Source organism: Silurus meridionalis, chromosome 25 (assembly GCF_014805685.1).
Source record: "Silurus meridionalis isolate SWU-2019-XX chromosome 25, ASM1480568v1, whole genome shotgun sequence".
Classification (NCBI taxonomy): Eukaryota; Metazoa; Chordata; class Actinopteri; order Siluriformes; family Siluridae; genus Silurus; species Silurus meridionalis.
Window position 1 is genome coordinate 12,281,351 of NC_060908.1, and position 22,358 is coordinate 12,303,708.

The window sequence follows — 22,358 nt, forward strand, 5'->3', positions numbered from 1 at the left end:
ATAATTCAGCCTGATAGTCTCCTGTTTCAGCATGAAATACAAGGCATTTCTCCATATAACTGACACAAATATCTATGCATTCTTCCTGTGATTTAAAAAGCACACATCCACAGGTACATCCTGTACGTCTCAGGTTTCAAAGGACACACACACACACACACACACACACACAAAAAGACCAAGACACGACACTTTATCCGGTTGTAGGTGACCACCACGCCCTTCTCTACATTCCTCCTTCCTGTGACTCTTCACTTTCCTTTGTGGTTTGGTTTCTAAGTCATAAGTCAGATCCAGATAGGATACATTATAGTGGTTTGTGTGCTGTGAGAAGCGTGTGTGTGTGTGTGTGTGTGTGTGTGTGTGTGTGTGTGTGTGTGTGTGTGTGTGAGAGAGAGAGAGAGAGAGAGAGACAGGGAAAGGGTATCTCATGTCTGTCTGTCTTTCCTTCGAGACATCTTAGTGCAGATGTAATGCTATTCCAACAGACAAAAGTTCAAAGGTTACAATGCTTTGACCTTTTAGAATAGCACACGGCTCATAGCAAGTGTGTGTGTGTGTGTGTAGGTGTGTGTGTGTGTGTGTGTGTGTGTGTGTGTGTGTGTGTGTACAGTGGAACCTCGATACTCGCGACCTTGACACTCCTGACCTCGATATTTCACGGCTTTTTATTTGGATTAAGAGTACCTCGTGAAAAATCTGATAGTTCACGAGAAGCCGTGAGTGGCTCGAAAGTTTGGAGTACCATTTAAAAAACAGAGTTTGTACTAATAAATTACATCAACATATTTTAAAAACTATTTTATTATTGTATTATTCATTTAAAGTAGTAAATAAAACATTTATGACAAGTAATTCACAATTTTTGTTGAGTTTGCAGGACAGTACATGTACAATTCACCTTGAAAAAGGATCCATCAAAAGGAAAGAATCAAAAGCTCACGATTTTTGTTACTCACGGGGGGTCATAGAATGTAACCCCTGTAAATATAAAGGTTGCGCTGTATATACAGTACAGACCAAAAGTTTGGACACACCTTCTCGTTCAAAGAGTTTTCTTTATTTTCATGACTATGAAAATTGTAGATTCACACTGAAGGCATCAAAACTATGAATTAACACATGTGGAATTAGATATGGAATTATATACATAACAAAAAAGTGTGAAACAACTGAAAAATGTCATATTCTAGGTTCTTCAAAGTAGCCACCTTTTGCTTTGATTACTGCTTTGCACACTCTTGGCATTCTCTTGATGAGCTTCAAGAGGTAGTCACCTGAAATGGTCTTCCAACAGTCTTGAAGGAGTTCCCCGAGAGATGCTTGGCACTTGTTGGCCCTTTTGCCTTCACTCTGCGGTCCAGCTCACCCCTAAACCATCTCGATTGGGTTCAGGTCTGGTGACTGTGGAGGCCAGGTCATCTGGCGCAGCACCCCATCACTCTCCTTCTTGGTCAAATAGCCCTTGATGCCTTCAGTGTGACTCTACAATTTTCATAGTCATGAAAATAAAGAAAACTCTTTGAATGAGAAGATGTGTCCAAACTTTTGGTCTGTACTGTATATATATATATATATATATATATATATATATATATATATATATATATATATATATATATATATGTGTATATAGATATGTGTGTGTGTGTGTGTGTGTGTGTGTGTGTGTGTGTGTGTGTGTGTGTGTGTGTGTTTCAATAAAAAATTATTTGTCTCAAGGTTATGACCCGGTTTTGAAACACAGTCTCATTACAGCCTGGGCATTTGTATGCATGTAGGATTTGTGCATATATGTATGTTTGTTTATGTCTACATCAAATGTTATGTCTAGGGCAGTCGAGAGCAGTAACCAGTGAAAAATACATGTTTATATAATTGCAATTTGTCCAACCTCCTTGTTTATCATGTGTGAACCTAGTAAAATGCACTTACATATTTATATACACTAGATTCTGACACATATTGTAAGTGTGTACAAGAAAATGCTAAACATGCTAATCTAAACATTGACTAAACTATTATAAAGTTAGAGGCACACACTTGTATTGGATGTCTTGCATAAAATGTTTCCTTCAGCCAAACTAGGAGACTTAAACCTGTTTCAGAGTAGTAGATCTTGAGAAGCCTGCTATAGAGCTCTGACCTCAACCCTATTGAACAAGTTTGGGAAGAATTGGAATGCTAGCTGCACCCCAGGCCTCCTCACCTCACCTACTTCAGTACCTGAATTTACCACCACCTTTGTGACTGAATGAGCACAGATTTCCAAAAGCACACTCCAAATCTAGTGGAACATCTAGTGAAAATAAGTGGAGCCTATTTTTTATTACAGCACATAGAGCATTTGAAAAGAACAAAATGTACATATGAATCTTATGGTCAGGTGTCCACAAACTTTTGCTATATAGCGTACTTCAACCGTATCTAATGAGAACTCAACACCAAAATGAGGTTTAAACCCTTTTTCTTTCCACAAATCAAATATTTAACTGTTAGAGAAATTCTCATAAAATGAATTCATAAGACATGAATAAATTTTATTGAAATATTGCAAAGTATTATATTAAATCAAATCTTATTCATCTATAAAAATTTAAGAACTGACAAAAAAAAAAGCTGAATACAGCATCTGATGATAGTTTGAGATCTTAAAGCTATCTGAACATTTGCAAAAATGAGTAAACATTTACTACTAAGAATTTACTTCTGATGCAAAGTATGGTTTAGAAGTATGCCTAAAATCGAATATAGAAATACATTTTTAAAAGACCATCATATCTCTAATTTCTTGAACTTAATAATGACTGTTTAGTACTAATATTGACTTCCTCTCACAAAAGTGAATACATGCCTCACATTTCACCTTCTGATGGAGAATGCCCCACAGGTGCTCAATAGGTTTCAGGTCTGGAGACATACTTGGCCACTCCATTACTTTACCTTTAGCTTCAGCAGTTGTCATGTTGGCAGTTGGAGGTGTATTTGGGGTCAGTATTAAGTTGGAAAACCCGTTCGGCCCAGTTTCTGAAAGGAGGGCATATTGTTCTGCTTCAGAATGTCACAGTACATGTTGGATGCAGCCTCAGACCATGATGCTACCACCACCCTGCTTGTTTCAGGGTGTTACCAATCTTCGTAGAGCCTTGGCCATCTTTGAAGAGAGCAACAATTCTCAAATCCTCAGAGAGTTTTTTGCCATGTTAAGCATTTTAACTGCTTTAATACAAGATACACAAATTTGTATGTTTCTGTCAAGCAGAGACAAACATGAACATGATGGTTTTGCATGGTTACATGACGTGCAGCTGTTATCAGTTAGGGTGTACTCACTTTTGTTGTTATTTAATCATTAATGGCTGTGTGTTAAGTTGTTTTTAGAGGACAGAAAATCTGCACTGATATACAAGCTGCAGACTGACTTCTCTAAAATATCTCAGTTTCTTTTCTATAGTATTGTCCCTTAAGAAGATATACTACAATGATTGTTGAAATGTGAGGGGTGTACTCACTTTTGTGAGATACCGTATATGCAGTAATTCCTTCACCAGTCTCAACCTGAGCAACCAATCATTTAAACACATTAGGAAACAAACTTGTGTCTTGTATGTCACTGATGATGATGTTAACATTAAAGTTGAATTTTGGAAGCTGACCTGTTAGAGCAGAGTTTGCACATGAGGAGGAGTCACAACACAACACTAAATGTAAAGGTAGTAAGAAAGATAGGTGGTTCATGCTTGTCACATGTACTTTACAGCCAGTGTTGTGCTGGTTCCTAAGAAATAGTAACAAGTTACAGTTACTAGTTACTTCATTCAAAAAGTCACCAAAAAGTAATGCGTTACTGTTAAAAGTAACTTTTTAGTTACTATTTTAAAGAACGTTCTTTAATGTTCCCATTAATGCCCTTTTATGCGTTATGTTCTATACAAACATAAAACTGACTTAAACACAAAGTAATTTTTAAACACTATTTTATTTAAGTCAGACCAGCACAAACTGAATATATCACAAGGATTTCTAAAATAAATAACAAAACAAGCTGAATAATATATTTACAAATAAAAACTAAAGTGGCTTCTTCATCATAAAACCTGTTGTGTTGAGCTCTTAAAAATGTTCCTTTCACAGCTTAAGTATAAAAACTATCAACAATGTAGAACAGAACACCAGGTTAGCTTTTAGCTTCTAGCTTCTAACATGGAGTTTCTGGAGGAGCTTGGACAGATTGGAGTTGCTGTTTATAGCAGTGGATACGACCTTCGAACCAGAAAGACACAGCTTACATTTGACTAAAAAGTTTTTGTCTTTATCCTCAACTAAAGTAAAATAATGAGCATATTTCCACTTTGAGAAACTCGTCTCCTCTCGCCTCGACTCGCCATTACTGCGGCACAGACCTGAATATACAAAGACACTCCCACAGTGTGTCTTCTTCATGTTTACAGTGGTTGGCATCCACCAATCCTACAATGCGTCGCTGCTGTAAACAGGTTAGACTGTAGTCTACACTTCAGCTGAAATTAATTCATTTTAAAAAGTAACGCACCATATGGTAACGGTAACTGAGTTACTTTATTTAAAAAGTAATGCATTACAGTATTAGTTACTGTCAAAAGTAACTGCATTACAGTAACGCGTTATTGCCCAACACTGTTTACAGCACAGTTAAATTATTTTCCTCATATCCCAGCGATGTTAGGAAGCTGGGGTCAGAACGCAGGTTTAGCCATTTTACAGCTCCGCTTGAGCACTGAGTGTTAAGGGCCTTGTTCAAGGGCCCCATGAGTGATAACTTGGCAATATCAGGGCTTAAACCATGACCTTCAAATCAGTAACCCAGAGACTTATCCACTGATCTACCACCTCACTAAAGGACTACACCCATTTTGAGTAAGAAAAATAATGTGGAAATTGGTTACTCAGTTTTTTGGCCAGATGTACTATACAGTATGTCCGCCTCAACAACATAGCAAACAACCTGCCAGACCACATTCGCAGATGGCTTCTTTTCAAACGGCTGAACAGATCACCAACTCTGCTCCAGGAACTAGGCATACAATCTATTATTCACTATAATAAAGGCGAGGGATAAACAAGGCATGATTTCAGAGGGATTACACAAAATACAAAGCATTGGCAAAGATTAAAAAAAATCAGGTTACAACTTGCTAGAAAACTAATAAAAAGCCTGTAGAGTTCTGGGAAAAGTCACATGGCCAGATAAGACAAAGATTAATCTGTGCCAAGAGTGATGGAAGGACTAAAGTATGAGTCATTTATTGAAGATTTTCTTTTTTTCAAATCGTATAAGCTAATGTCTGAAATATAATTGATGTATTATTAAAGACTGAGCTGTACATGCTATAGACACTACATGGACAAAAGTACTTTTGAGTTGAGAGATCTGAACTCAACCCATCTGAACACCTTTGGGATGAACTGGAAAGCTGACTGCACCCCAGATCTCCTCATTGTACATTATTATCTGACTTTACTACAAGTTTAAGAAAATTGAATACTTATGCGAGGCACTGTTCGAGTGGTACTGTATGGAATCTAAAGAAAAAAAGGGTGTTGTACTCTTGTATAGAATACCGTAAAACTAGTAATGCTTTCCAAAAAAAATAATGTACTATGTTAAAGTAATAAGCCAATGGCAGGCCACTGATCAGGTCACATAGCGCATTGGAGAGAAGAAAAATGATTGCATACTTAAATATAGTTTTTACTTCTTATAAAAGAAAATACCATCTGTGCATTATACTAAAAACCAAATTTGAGGGGAAAAAGTTCAAACATTCAATTTTACAAGTTGCTTGTAAGTGTCTGGTCAGCTGTTGCTTTATCAAACATAGAAATAAAGAGTCCTCCCAAAACCCTGCAGCAAGGGTAAAGCTTGCCAATCACATTTTTTAACACTCAGGCACACTTGGAGGGCAACACAATCTGCCATCACAAAATTCGCATATGCCAGTGATTGTTCAGTGTTGCTGTGACTGACAGGGATGAGATAGTAGGTCATCCTATCCAGTTCTTTACACACACAAACACTTTCGATCAACTGGACTCCTGGCCATGGATGGCTATGGCCCAAATATGGGAATCCATTTAAAATAAGAGTATGAAACAAATTACATTGAAATGTTGTAAATGGCTTGACCATAATGTGGAAAATGCGTGGCTGAAATATGATTTGTCATATATCAAGAGAGCTGAATGGCACGGCATCTAGTCAACCATTTAGCAAACCATTATTATTATATTTTACATTAAAAACTGGAAAAAGACATTCAGAACTGCAAGAGGATTGGTCAGGCATCACATGTACAACGTGCATACCAATATACCAATGCTTTTATTTGACTATTCCCTTGTGCTCCAAATAACTATTCATATGACATACAAGCACGTGGCTTACGCATGTGTGAGTCATGATAGGAAGTGTACGAGGATATGTTTTGGAACAAATCCAGGTTCAGGCCTGAAGAAGGTCAGCATCTGTGGCTGTAAACGCAAAACCACATGGCCTGCGGGAGTCTAGAATGAGCCTGCCAGGGCCATTTCCTTTAGAATAAAGCGAGTCTAGAATCAGCAGGAGTGCTACATTCTTATTCAAAGTGGCACAAATACAGCATCCTTGTACAGAAAGAGTTTCTTATACCTGAAAATGTTACATACAGTAGGAGAAAGCCACAATCATAAATCCTGGAATAGAACAGGATTCCATCCAATTGGTCTTTTTTGTGATATATCAGAAAAATAGATTTTGTAACACCCTGAAATCCCAAGAAGCACTGGCAAGTCCAGACTTCCCTCTGAATTCACAAGCTTATGTGTCACATTAAGTGTCACATCTGCCATTTTCTTACAGAGCCTCTGTAAAAGCTTCTGACGAGAAAAAAAACAATAAACCTAAATCTACTCTGGCACCTTCAGTATTTGATTATCAGTTATGAGCAAAATTTTTCCAATGTTGGTTGTTTTGAGAGATATCTAATCTGGTCTGAGCTGTTTCTGCAAGATTAAAGATACAGTATGCAGTGCCTATAATGCTGTAGTAACATCAATTTAACAAGACGGTTCAACAAAGTTGGATTTATAGAGTCAGGAAATAATGCTAAAAATGTTGAGACATAAGGGACTTGCATGATAGATAACAAAAAAAAACATTCCTTGTCTTGTCTTTATTAGTTATACATGCACATATACAGCACTAATAGAAAACACTTCATTTGCACATACAGTGGGATGAAAAAAAAAGGACATTCACGAACTGCAAAACATTCCCTCTTAAAATGTAGATAAAAACAAAAAAGGGTTAAAATATAACAAATGAAAGCAAGTGGCCCTGGACTGTCGTGCATATACACTTTCAAGTACTTCAAAATGGATCCGGAATATATATGCCCATTCTGCTTTGGTATCCAAATGATACCAAATACTGTTTCACTCAACAGCAAGTCAGTGTAATAGTGATATATTCAGTATGAAAGCCAATCACACACACAACATTAGGCCAAAGGAAGACTTGCATGCTTGTATCAGTATCATATATGTTTGGTTGCTGCAATGTCAATGAGTCAATGACTAAATAAGAGTCAATGACTAAATATGGAAATCCAGAAAGATATGTATAGGGGATATCATTTTATGTTTACTGTTTTCCAACTTTCTTGGGTAAAAATGGATAAGAAATTGTCCGATGAATGATCAATTTTGACATACATAGCATTATGAAGTGATATATGATAGTAAGTGATATAAGCTGTAAAATGTGTGCATGGTCAGCCTATCCTTCAATCTAATAGGCATAATTGTGTGCATTGAATGAACAAAAACATCTACAATATCTTGTTCGTTCTGGAATTCAGAATAATGAATTATAAGAAAAATAAAATAACTTGCATCACAACCTCAACTGAGTATCACAAGTAAACTTTTCAGAACAGTTAGACGTGGCTTTATTTGTGGGCAATAAATCATTTGTTAATTATTCTAAGTTAAAAGAATTAGAATAAGAAAGAGATTTATGGCCAAGTATATTTGCACTTACAAGAAATTTGTTTCGGTGACAGAAGCTAAACGAATACGCATGACCAGTTTCTAGTCAGAAGAAATTGAATTAGTAACATGGTGCTGTCCTATATAAAGAATCCAGATCTTTACTATATGCAAAAAGGGCTTGATGAGCTGCTATTTAAGTTTTCATATTTTTTAAAAGATTGACATACTGTACATCTGTTAACGCATGCACACGGAAGTACAAAAAGTGTGATTTCCTTATTTTCTTTTTAAAGTTGTTTTTTTTAGGGCACAACACAAGCTGCAAGGTTGTGGGTTTGATTCTGAGCTCAGGTTACTGACTAGCATTTGTGGATACAAACCAGGCCCTCTCATAGACTGGCAATGAAATTGACCCCCCCTGTTCCCGATTAGCCTTCAGTGTTCACTATGTTATAGCTGCAGATTTATGAGGCGCCCACCTTCTCAAGTGACTGACACTAATTTTAAAATAGTCAAGTACTGACAAACTGAAAAATAAGGCCAGACAGACAGACATGCAGACAGACTGGCAGACTGGCAGACTGGCAGACAGACAGACAGACAGACAGACAGACAGACAGATAGACAGATAGACAGATAGATAGATAGATAGATAGATAGATAGATAGATAGATAGATAGATAGATAGATAAGAAATTTAAGAAAATATATAGTCAAACACCACATAGTCACCAAACCAACAATCTTGGGATTAACCCTATAATCCTGGCACTCCCCCCAGCTACTTTCTGTTACAATGTTCTCTGATGTATGGCATGTACATTATACCCAGAATTGCATTTTAACATAAAAAAATGTATTAATCTTGAGATCGCAAAACATAAAATTGGAAATATTGCATGGCTTTCCGGTCATCCAAATATATTATTAATTATTATTATTAATATATATTTTAATATACCCCAAGGTAAAAAGGAAATATACACAAGTTGTACTTCTTTGGATGAACTAATCATGTTTTAATTATACTATACTAAGTGCATATTAAATGGGTTATTTTAGAACACTTTCAAATATTTTAAGTGTTAATTTATATATGTTTAAGATCAATTTAATGCAATTGCAATATATTTTAATATACTTAGTTGTGTTACATTTAGTGTAATTTCATTGTATGTCTTTATATTTGATTTATAATACACTTCAATGCTATTCTTGAAGTACAGTTGAGGTATATTTTAAGCTTTACATTAATGTGTAAATATAAATATACTTTAAATCCACTAAAAGTTGAATAAATTCACTAAACATACTGTAAGTAAAAGTAAAATAAGTATGTTTTCTGTAAACATACTAAAATGTCAAAAAAGATTTGCATGTTTTAGCATATTTCTTAAAAGTGCAACATTTTAGAGTACTTCTTTTTCACCTGGGACTTTATACAGTATTATACAGATATAAGGTTTAAGTTGGACAAAAGTCTTTGTGGTCTCTTTCTAGTCCTGACATATATACGTTTGCATGTATCCATTATCCCAAAGCAATACTTCTAAACTGTTCCAATCGTTATTCAAGCAGCAAAATCCAGCTTCCTATCTTCATAAGATGAATTATGAACAATTATTTGTATATCTATCAAAAGCAGTAGTCCATGGTCATTCCCTTCCACAGTTAAATAAGCTACAATGTTTGCATGTCATTCTGTCCAAAATTGTGTTGGAATTAATTTCATGATATAACAGCCCTTTCCTCATACTGTCATATGATTATATAATTAATTATTCAATTAAACTATTTACACTAATTAAACATCTTGCCACTTTGCATTCTTTGACATAACATTATTTTTGTAAATCCGCTTGCAGGATTTCTATTGGCATATTCCGAACAAGGGTTTGAGCAAAGTTTGAGATGACTGGAGTCTTGGGATTCCTGCATGTCCTTGCAACATGCACTTTTGAGCAAAGTGTAGCAGGGCAGGGACATAATTCAAAGTACTGTAGCGTGTTATTTGGGTTTATTCAGGGCTATTTTAAGCTTTGGTGCGTGCATAACACAGATGTTTGGACGCTACTGCTGACTGAATGGTGGTTTTGAAGTTTCAACTGCCTTTGCCTGAACTTTCTCAAAACTTTTCCTCAACACAGCTTTTTCCTTTTCACTCTTCTCTCATTTTGCTTCGTTGTTCTGTAATGGCACTTAGCCTAGTGCTGTGTGGAGGGGACGGAGAGAAAGGTGTTTCTGTCCTCCCTGAAAATATTTTAGACGTTGACTCATTGCAAAAAGCGCATTCTTTGGGAAGGTTAGACATCCTTCAGGGTAAAACTTGGCAACACTCTTTGCAGAGTAAATGGAAGTGGCGGGGGTTTAGGGGGATTGAGGACGCGCACCAAGATAAAGATCTTTGACTCCTTAAACTCATAAAAATCCTCACTCTTGTAACTATGATTTTTTTGCGTTGTATTTACTGCGGGTACTGAATGATACATTTCCGAATAGATTATTCGATTAAAACTGGACAGTTTTTGAAATTAAACATGCTATTATAAAAAATATAGAAGGCGACAAACTATAAGAACAACAAGATCTGGGTGAAGAAATACACAACACACTGAATGTAAGTTTAAACATCTAGCACAAAGTTTCTAATACTCCAGCAATCTCTGGAATATAAAAATGAGCAACAAAATTCCAAAAATCTGAGATTGACACACAAAGATCTGCCATCACATCTAAGCATCACATTGAAAACCCACAACAATTTATTTGGCAACTGGCCACCTCGAAACCACTGGCGCAGAAGCTGACAAACAAACCCATCCACATGATGGGGCCTCGTTTCCTCTCGTTGTTCCCTCAAGGACTTACCACATTGACCCTCAGCTTTAAGACCTGCATCCAACTCCATTAGGATAAAACGTGACTCCTGAACAACTGCTGATATGAGCAGAGCTGAAAAATAAAAAAGCAGAGGCCAGGACAAAAGTGAAAAGTGTTTCGGAAGCCAGTGTGTTTTCCCAAATGTCGCTTTACATCCACATGAGTGCAGCCATGAGAAGGGAAGGAGAAGTGTGGAGTAAGAAGAAGAGAGGGACAGAGCAAGAGCAAGAGAAAGAGAGAGAGAGAGAGAGAGAGAGAGAGAGAGTGAATGTGGCAACGCATGCAGATCACAGTTCCTACTAAGTTCCCCGATTTCTTTCTTAAAGACACAGATGCTTGCTCAATTCTCCAGTAGTACATACACCATAGGTTTATAACATCTAGAAAGTTCCCTCTATGTTTTGAGGTGTGTGACTAGTGCCCAGAAGAAAAAAGGGATTTATAGTGTCTTGTCCAGGCCCATTTAAATCAAAAGTTGCTTCAGTGTTATCTAAAAATAATTTCAGATGAGTAATTTTTGTTTCGAAATTCACAGTAACAGTCAAAGCATGAATTTCAAATTTCATACAAATTTTCATTGTTGAAATCTTGTAAACAACACTGGAGTACATGACAAATTTATCAAGTCACCGCAGCTATGAAAGTACTGATGATGTACTCTTTCATAAGATTTATTCAGTTCCCTTACCACAGCAGAGACACGGCTTATTTTTAACATTGGAACAAACTTATGAGCAGATCGTACTGTAGCAATTCTAACAGAACTTGGATGGTTTATTGAATGAACAAACACCAAGTAAAAATGTAGCAAAAATGTGATAAAAATTCAGGGATCTCTTTGGAATTTGAAGTAATTCCTTGCTTTTATTACATTGGGCAGCAAAGAAATAGTGCTTGCTTTTTCGACATATTCTACCCCACATATTTGTGTTTAGAGGTAGGGGTTGAAAATCCAATCTCAAATGCCTTTACTCAAGAAAACCTTGAAGATACATTACAAAATTCATACAGGGAATTTGTGTGATTGGAAGCCCATAAATTAACTTGAGTAGGGGCATAACAGGATTCTGAATATGGACTCTAAATATGTGTAACTTTCTATTTTTCTTTACTATTACTTTTTTCTATTTCTATTATACAGTAAATCTATTTTTAACAAAAAAAAAAAATAGATTTACCGTCTCCAGGGTGTGTTTTTTTTTTTTTTAGGAATATACAATAAGGGCACTTTACCTCAGAATTTAGCAATTAGCTCACTTAAAATTAATACGTTTTGAAATTTACAAAGAATAAAACATGGAATGTCATATTATTTGTGCTAGCTGCTGACAAGTTATAAGTGAGGAGATGAAAATGCTTTTTTTTCCCCCATAGGATTCTTGTCTGTATTCTATTCATTAGAGAAAAAAAAAGAACATCAGAAAGGCTTGGCGTTTGCTTCAGAGGTTTGCGAAAAAATGAGAGCAAAAAAGCACGTTTTAAATCTGAAATTCAGAGCATCAAAGTGTAGATACCTGAATGGTGCAGCTACAGTTACACTTCAGATCTTGAAAAAAAAAAGGAGTGTGAGAGAGACGCAAAAGGTAAACTTCTGCTTTCCTTTCATCTGCCATCAGATGCTTTCCAAGTAGTGTGAAAAGTGCAAAAAAGCAGTTGTTCATACATAACGAGTGCAGCAACAAGCACTTGAATTCAACTGAAAGAATTTCAGATAATGAAGTGGGCTTCTGTCAGTCAATACGCTGAAATAGAACAGTTTATGGTTGATGACTAGCATTAGGCATTAATTGCAAAAATATGTAATAAAATACGCGTACAAAATAAACACAACTAAACTAAAAATAAAATAGTCAAAGACACAAAAAGCAAAACCTGAACTGTGGAACAAGGTTCAAAACAAACAAAAAACCACAGAGAGACAGACAACAGGAAAAAGGTGCAAAGAATGGTGAGTCTATATACAAGTGATAATTAACTGATAAAATAATTCAGGGGCAGAAACAAACAAGTGACTTGGTGCAGTGGCTGATGGGAGGAGTAGCCTTCTAACACCTAAACCCAGTCTAAGTGCGATTTTCTTTTATGAGAACTGGCTGCTTTTTATTACCGCATGTTGTCAGTCATATAAATGCAATTCGTTTGGTGATAATAAAGCTGCAGGCAAAAACTTGTACAAGTATGGTAAATTTTTCAAGAGGGAAAGACACATTTTCAAGAAACTATCATTTAAAAAGGATAGTGAGAAAATGGTGTTACAACTAGGAAATAATACGTACAATGCAGACATACTATTGTGTAGGCTTATTTTACAAAATTTTATACAAATTCATAAACTTTTTGTTGTAGTTTCGGCTGGTGTTATGCAATGGCAAAAAATAGTTGAATGTTGAATTTCGTAGTAGAAAGTCATATGACGTTTGACTTCTGTTAGAATTAGAATGATTTTATTCTAGTTTTGATATTTCCGTGTGTTTGCTACCAAGCCATTTAAAATTTAAATTTTCTGTGGCTTTTGCAGTATTTTATCATTTTATTTCAAATTGTCTGCAATTGTATTTTTTCGAAAGGCATAAAACATGCTCATATAGAAAATCAAATAGAGGATGTATTTGTAACGTGGCTCCATGTTATTTATTTATTAAAAAAAATAAATGTATATGACCCAGTAAGTATCAAAATGGTTTATACTACAGCAATTAGCTAAGAATTCTTGGTTTAATGCACCAGGAAAAGGACATTTGTGTATGTTGTATGTTGGAAATGCCCTTTCCAGAAAAAATTTACTTTCTGTATGTATATATATATATATATATATATATATATATATATATATATATATATATATATATATATATATACTATATATTGTGTGATCCGCTGTGGCGCCCCCTAACGGGAGAAGCCAATATATATATATATATATATATATATATATATATATATATATATATATATATATATATATATATATATATATATATATAAAATAAAAAACTCTCACATCCAGCAATTAAAACCGTCCATGTGGAAACATATCGAAAGTTCCGTTTGGTGTCCTGATGATTTATGTAATTTAAAACATCATAATTACTTTAAAACATTACATACAACAATATTTTGTCTTCATGCTCTATGTTGAGTTTGGTTTTACTAATAATAAACATACATTTGCATAAAGCATCCATATTAGTCCATGCCCATGTTAATTACAGTATAAAAAACTTGAAAAGTATTCATTTAGAACAGATTGAAATGTAATATAAAGTTGTGATTGATGGTTAAGGGCCTTATTAAAGAACTATAAAGTGGCAGCTTGGGATTTGAACTCACAACCTTCTGATTAGAAGTTTAACATTTTAACAAATTAGTCCACAAATGAAATTAGAAAGAACTGCAATAAAAACATGGGCTTTTGTGCATAAATATTTTTTGTGTGCTCCCTGACTGTTACAACATTCCTAAAACTGGAGGCTCCCTTAAAAAATACTTGATAAATATCAGAAAACATCTTTATAATAAAGTCATATGTTTAGTTTTTTTTAAACATGTAAAACTTTACTACAAAACATATTGGAACTACTGTCAAAGCTGGCGTTAATGACCGAACACATTAAACATTCAACAATCTTATATCGGCAATTTAATCATTAATAATCAATATTATGAATCGCGGTAACACTCTTTGAAAAGTGTGAAACTTGTCGTCAGATTTTGTCCCAGAAACTAGGAATACGAATAATAAAGATACAAGTTTCTGCACAGTTTTAGTAATCTAGCCCAAAAATAGATGATGCAATAGCAGTGCAAATGATCTGTTTATTATAACGGGAAGCAAAATCTACACATATAAACATGGTAATTGTGCAGCATATCAGGGTTAAGATTGCATTGCATGTGGACTGAGTGACACTGTGTCTTGTAATAGCTTGCTTGGACAATAATGTGAGGTATTAAGTTGCAATTATTATCACTGTATTTTGGTGAAATGTAATAATTAAAGCAGGAATTCAGGTTCCATTAGGCTCTTTTTTGTGTCCAGCTTTAATGCGTCAGATCAAATAGAACTCAAACTGTAACTCAAACCCACGCAACGAAAAAAGATCCTCTTTCCGGAAAAGAAGCCCACGACAAGAAGTGGGTGACAATCTCTCCTCCTGGTGGTCAAACTGCATATGACAATCTTCAAATGATTATTCAACTAACCACCATGGAGCCGTGCTGCTTACATGTACTCCTTTGCACTCACGTCCAAATTACATGCCACGGTTTCCATGGTTGTCAAATATAGACTGTATAAAAGCCTACAATGCAGCATGAGTGAGAGAAGATTATGTGGGGGTTTTTCGTTGTAATCACATTATAGGCCTAATCACATGCCACACACGTACCTCAGTGCTAACTGTTGAACCTTTAGACTTTGAAGTTTAAGCTTTACCATCATACAAATTTGTACTGTATAAATCAATGTAAGAAAAATGTAGGTGAATTAGGTTTGAGTATGTAGTAGCAAGACACTATCCTAGCTAAATGTAGGGTCGAATAACACCGCAGCTTATAGTCAGAACATTCGCCAATGACTTTGTCAGATGACATCATCTTGTAATGAGATATATTGTAACACAGGGGTAACCAACCTTTTTGAAACTGAGAGCTACTTCTTGGTTACCGATTAATGTGAAGGGTTTGATACACACAGTTTTTAGTTTGATCTGAAATAACACATTTTCTCAATTTACCTTTTATTATATGCTATTATTAATAATTAATAATATTCATCTATGTGAAGACACTGATCGTGTTAATGATTTCTCATAATAATTATCAACAATGATTTAACAAAGTAGAAAAACAACCTTTTTTAGAAAAGGCCCATGGGCTACTCATGTGGTCCTTGCAGGCTACCTGGTGCCCGCGGGCATCATGTTGGTGACCCCTGTTGTAACATATATATTGTAACGAGGACTCAATTTATCTCCTCAGCTCAAGAGGTCAAACTCTCTGAAGATCCAGCAAAATATTAAACATTCTCACCCAATTTGGGGATGATGAAAGGAAGAAAAAACTCAGAAACATCCACTTCATGTAACATCTTGCCAACACCTATGTGTCTATTCTTGTTGTATGCCCTACTACATTTGATTCCTCTGCTTCATTTCTATGCTGTAGGAATTACGCCATGACACTCACCTATTTCTGTTGGCGTTTGAACGTGGAATGCTGGAATGCGTGATTCCACAGGGACGCTGATGGTGCGGCGTAGTAAACGCACTTTGCATGTGTCAGCTGGAGTGTGCCGCAGCAGAAGGGGATTGATCTAGAGTAAGGGAAAAAAGATATAGGTATAACGAGTTGTTGTTTTTTAAGAAAAAATATATAATATATAAGCAATAAATCTGTGCAGCAGAAATGCTTAGTGAATTTTTTTGTATTGGAATTTTTAATTTTTCAAACCCAATCAACCTCTCGAGACAATTCGAGAAAGATGAATACGAACTCTTAGTTTGTTAAACCAATCAAATGTGAATTGTAAAATAAATATACAAAAATGTAATGTAATGTAAAGTTTTATTTTAATGTAAATACAGCTGTCAACATTTATTTATTTAAATTTTTTTTGTAATAATATATTTGTAATTTGGGACGATTATGGACTTGCAGAATATGATGAATATGGATAAAGAAATATTTATACCTACACTACATTGCCAATCGTTTTCAGACACCTGTATGTGCTTTTAGACCATCACATTCCACATTGAGTCCATATTTTCTCTTCTCATTCCCTCCACTTTTCTGTTAAGATTTTGGATTGTGCTTGTGGAGATTTGTGCTCATTCGGACACAAGGATGATAGTAAAGTCAGAAACTGATGTAGGTAATGTGAGGAGGCCTGAGGTGTAGTCAATGTTCCAATTCATCCCAAAGGTGTTTAATAGGTTTGAGCTCAGAGCTCTGTAGCAGGAGAACGTCCACTCCAACCCATGCAAAGCATATCTTCATGGAGTTTGATTTGTGCACAGGGGCATTGCCATGCTGAAACAGGAATTTTGGGTAAATTAGTAGTTCAAGTGCATGGAAAATGTCATGCTACTGCATCCAAAGACACCTTATACTATTGTGTGCCTACAACTTTGCAATAACAGTTTGGGAAAGAAATAGATATGGCTGGAAAAGTCAGGTGTCCCAATACTTTTGTCCATATAGTGTATCTAGTGTACATATCCAGTCTGTTTGGACAATATATGGAAAAAAGGTTTGTGGACACCTGACCATAAGATTCATATGTGCTTTTTGAACATACCATTTCACAGTTTTCACTTTTGTCATCCATTTCAAGATCTTCCACTCTAATCCATGTAAACTATATATTTATAGAGCTTTCTCTGAGCACAGAAGCATAGTCATAATGGAACAGATTTGGGTCTCCTAATATAACTGGAGGGAAAAGTCAACTTTGTGGTAATTAAGGATCCCAAGCACACCAGCAAATTACGATTATAATTGGGACTTGGGAAAACACAATGTATTCTTGTCAATGATAAACTAGCTATTTCTACAAGTGTCTACCTGGAGTGCATTTAGAAATAGTGAAGAAAATCTTTAAATTTTATCAAAAGTCAGCATTTGGTACTACAATATTCCACAAAAGGCCTGTTCAAAGATTTCTTGCTACGTCTTTTAATGATTTATACAAGAAAAAAGAAGGCCGTGTTTGCATTATTTAAAAAGCTATGCTAGCAAGGATATCTAAAAGTACAAGAGGAATATAAAAGGGCAGGCCAGCATATGCAAATATGACAGGTCAATTAAAAAAATCTTGCATTCAAAGCTTTTTATGTCCCCCTTTTTTAATGAATGTAAAGCTTTCATTGTGTTGTGTGCATGGTGTCCCTGGGTTGCAGTGGTCATAGTTGAAGTGTGTATGCAAAAGAAATCTGTTTGCTAAAATTACTAACTTGTTGCTGGGGAAACTGGTGTCAGCATTTTTTTCTTTTTTCTTTTTTGTAATACACAATGTGTTGTTTTTGTCTTTGCTGTTATACACAGAAATTTCAGGAGATACACAGGAATAAAAAGTGTTTAGAATGTCAATGGGCGTTCATAAAGAATTGGAAAAAGTCCTCCTTTTCTAAGGAATGTTTTTATTTGACTCAAATAGATGAATTCTACATTCATGAATAATTTACTCATATAAAAATAATTTAAATCTGTATGTTTGTTTAAGTTAAGGTTTTCCCTGAGGTTAGTGTGGCTCAAAATGGGTGGGTTTTTTATATGTGGGGAGGTGGAAGTAATAGGGTTTGTCAGCTCTGACAGTTCCTCAAACTCAGCTACATCATTCAGGTTTATAATTGATCTTTTTCCACTAATAATACTTTTGTTTCTACCTGAATGCAAAATCTCTAACAAATATTTTTGATTCTACTTTTTAAAATAGAAATCAACTAGTAGCCTAATTCAAGAAACCCAGGCAGTTCTTCTTCTTCTTCTTCTTCTTCTTCTTCTTCTTCTTCTTCGGCTTCTCCCATTAGGGGTCACCACAGGGGATCATCCGTCTCCATATCCCCCTGTCCTCTACATCTGCCTCTTGTAACCCAACTACCTGCATGTCTTCCCTCACCACATCCATAAACCTCCTTCTTGGTCTTCCACTTTTCCTCCTTCCTGGTGGCTCCATCCTCAGCATTCTCCTACCGATATACCCCATGTCCCTCCTCTGCACATGTCCAAACCATCTCAATCTCGCCTCCCTCACCTTGTCCCCCAAAACGTCCTACATCTAGTTATTTATCAATAATGCTTCATATATATGAACAATATGTGAAGCACTGGTATCTGGTTAAATAGAAACAATAAGTACAAATAGACAAATGTCCACAAGGTAATTAGAAGTAAATGTTGAGCAGTTGATCGATGATCATTCGCCAGAAAATACCTTACATCAATCACCAAACAGAGATTAGAAGTAACGAAGTACAAATACTTTGTTACTGTACTTCAGATTTTACTGCTATAAGTATTTTAATTCACTATTTATTTTTACTATTTAAACTTCAAATATCTGTACTTTCTACATCTTACATTTTCAAACCAGGCTAATTACTTTAGTTCTAATTTTTTTGGTGACATGGTCAATATATTTTCTTCTCATTGCGTGCTATTTTCAGCCCATCAACCTCCTGTAATGCAAGGCTTTTTCAACCTGCCACTGGTGTATCATTTCCTGATTATCAAACACTACAGATGTAGGCTAGCCTACGGAGCTAACAGCGAGCAAGGCAGAAGGAAACAAGAAGTCTAGGGCTGATGTGGATGAGACAGAGGGAGTCAGCGACGTGAACATGACTGAGAACAGAGACGTTCCTGATCACCTGATCATCATCTTTTCTCTGCTTGTGCTCTATATAGTGAATGTTCAGCCTGAATACATTCATTAGATAACAATATGTTAAATTCTTTTGTATAATATATTAATATGAAATGAGGTCCAGTTACCAGTGTGACACTAAAACAGGTGGTAGTAAAGGCTTTATTTATTTAAGTACATGTCAGAGCCCAAACTTCTTTACTTCAAATTAAGTGAAAAAGTGAAGTCAGTAATTCAACTTTTACTAGAGTCTTTTAAAACATGAGTATCTGTACATCTACTTGAGTGAAGAATGTGTGTACTTTTGCCACCTCAGACACAAAACAACATACTGTACTCAGGTGTAGGATCAGATTGACTCAGAACACATTTGAATGGCAAAAGAATTTCTTTAAAATAGTCTCTAACCAATTTTATGTCCCACTACATCTCAGCTTTTTTTATGTTGACAATATGTTTCATTTACTACAATTTTCTTTATATAAAATCTATCAATTTGAATTATACCATGTCAGACTGAGGTCATATTAGAAGTGGGGGAATGAACAAAATGACACATGCTTATGTATTTGCTCTTTTTCTGTGTCTCTTAGAGAACTGGTGCGTATGTGTGTTTTATTGCACAGAACTCCGAACATAAAAAATAGAAGCTTATGTTCATTCTCACCCTGACGTGTTCTCTTGTGTCCTCAGGTTGTGTCAGGTGTCATTTGTCACATATTTGGAAACCTGTCACAACTAGAACACCAAAACTGTTCTAGCATGACAATGATTCTGTGAACAAAGTCAGCTCCATTAAAATACAGTATGCTTCACATGGGTTGGAAGAGAAGATCGTGAGTGGCCTGCTATAGAGCTCAACCCTCTTGAGCTCCTTTGTGATGAATTCGAATGCTGACTGCACCCGAGGCCTCCTTACATCACCAGTATCTGACTTTACTAAGACCCTTGTGGATGAGTGAACACAAATCTCCAGAAGCACTCTCCAAAATCTAGTGGAACATCTTCCCAGAAGAGTGGAGTTTATTATAACAGGAAATGGGCGACTAAATGTGGAATAAGATGTTTAAAAAAAAAATCACATACAAATCTTATAGTTAGGTGTCCACAAACTGTGCACTTTTCTATACAGGGGTACACTTTTTTCTGTTAATCCTGTCTGCCATTTATTATTTAAAAGATTCAAGAAGATATTGTGCTAACATGATATTTGAGAAGTATAAATGTTCATTCAGCCTTGTCTCTTCAAATATTAATATCACATTCACGAATATTTTAATTCCTATACATACAACTACTACCACAAAATATAAAATTTTGATGAAAACCAACAAATTTGTGTAATATCAGATCATTAGATTATAGAAGGCAACAACGAAAACTTCATTTACTATTTTTGTAGATGAAAACTATCTTCTCCACGGGGTCTGCAAATGTTTGGTTCTTTCAAATAGGCAATAAAAAGTATGCTTATGTACAGTATGTGTTTTTGTACATGTATGAGTTTTATTTTTAATCAAAGACTATTCAACATTAAAGTGCAAAAAAAGGGCAGTATTTAAGCAAATGCTCTTATTTTTTACCAACAGTGTGCTTTACTAAACCTAAACCTAAAAATCACTTCAGGACCTGCAGCTGTGTGCGGAAATTAGTGTGATTCTAGGGCAAGTATTACAATTTGCAGAAGCCTGTTTTAACAGAAACCTTATGAGAAGGAAACACTCATATTTTGCATTGAAGTTATATTTTGAACAAACGGCACACAATGATAGACTATATATCTTTTTTTTTTCTCTTTTTCCATCTCACAACACAATAATAAGCACCAATTAAATTTTTTATTATTTTGCAGAGGCAAATTAGCACTAGGTCTGTGTGTTCTTAGTGTGTTCTGTGTGTTCTAAATAAGTTCTCTTATTTAAAATAAACACCTTATTTTGTACCATAGTAAAGCGGTCCCCAACCTTTTTTGCACCACGGACCGGTTTAATGTCAGACGATATTTTCACGGACCGGCCTTTAAAGCGTGGCGGATAAATACAACAAAATAAAATGATACGACCATAAAAACTGGCATTTTCTAAAATATAATAATAAACGTGAATCCACTGTGTTGTTTTTTGTTTATTTTGCTAGCTTGGGGGTTTGAATTTAGCGGTAATGTATTATGTGTTAGCGGCCGGAGCAGCCCCTTTAAGAAGGTAGCGGATGTTGGTAAGACATGTGACCGAGGCATCATGACATGCATCAAGAGTGAGTCATAGACAGATAAGGCGGAGAGAATCCGTTAATTTTCCAAAATAAAAGATTCTTCAGATTTAGATAATAAATAAAACAAAAATAATGTAAGTTATGTATTCTTTCTGTGTGACCCGGTACCAATTGACCCACGGACAGGTGCCGGTCTGCGGCCCAGGGTTTGGGGACCACTGCTCTAGCGTATATTTTCTACCTCTTTCCTCTGGGGTTCAGATATAGCAGAAGGGAAATTATATATTGACCTCACTGAAGACTGTGGGGTTTTTTTTGTTCGAGGTTAGATTATGTATTGATCGTCTCTAGGAGATTTAGTGCCTTAAACTGTGTGAATTTGGTTCGAGTCGGGTTATGCGTGTGCCATTAAAGTGTCATGGTGATAAACTGAATCCTGCTAACATGCTGTATGGTTCTGTGAGCACTCTCATGCGCCGTCGCTTGTGTCCTCAGGATCGAACCGGGGAGCGTCGAGCTGTGGAGCGGCAGTGCAACAACACAATACGATTTACGGCAATGTTTATTCACAGCAAATTTAGCTGACTTTTTGCTTATGAATCACACAGCATCAAGTTGTGCTTGAAAGACAAATTCATTTGTGTGTCATGTTTTTTTTTTTACTTTGTGTTCTGGTGTATTTGTCTCTGCCACCTTGCACTGCTTGTCTAAAAAAGTGAATACATTTCAAGAACTGAGGGGATTTCTTTGGGAAAGTTGTGGATTTCCATATTTAATTTTGTCGAAACAAATTATAATTTTTTTGCTTGCAGTCTGAAGTGCCAATGGCAATAATGACGATATTACAGCGTACAGGATGCAAATGCAGTTAAACTTTTTAAAAACTAAA

General features: G+C 35.6%; 1 protein-coding gene across 3 annotated transcripts in view; it reads right to left on the reverse strand.

The window, feature by feature from the left end:
• The window catches only part of dab2ipb (DAB2 interacting protein b), a 160,770-nt gene that overhangs the window by 127,818 nt on the left and 10,594 nt on the right, over nt 1-22,358 (reverse strand). For 2 of the 3 annotated variants that reach the window (XM_046838901.1, XM_046838900.1), the window contains exon 3: nt 16,078-16,204. In XM_046838901.1, the coding sequence (XP_046694857.1) occupies nt 16,078-16,204 (127 nt within the window). Of the gene's footprint in view, nt 1-10,878; nt 11,049-16,077; nt 16,205-22,358 lie in introns of those variants that run through there. The other variant, XM_046838904.1, reaches the window with a different exon arrangement.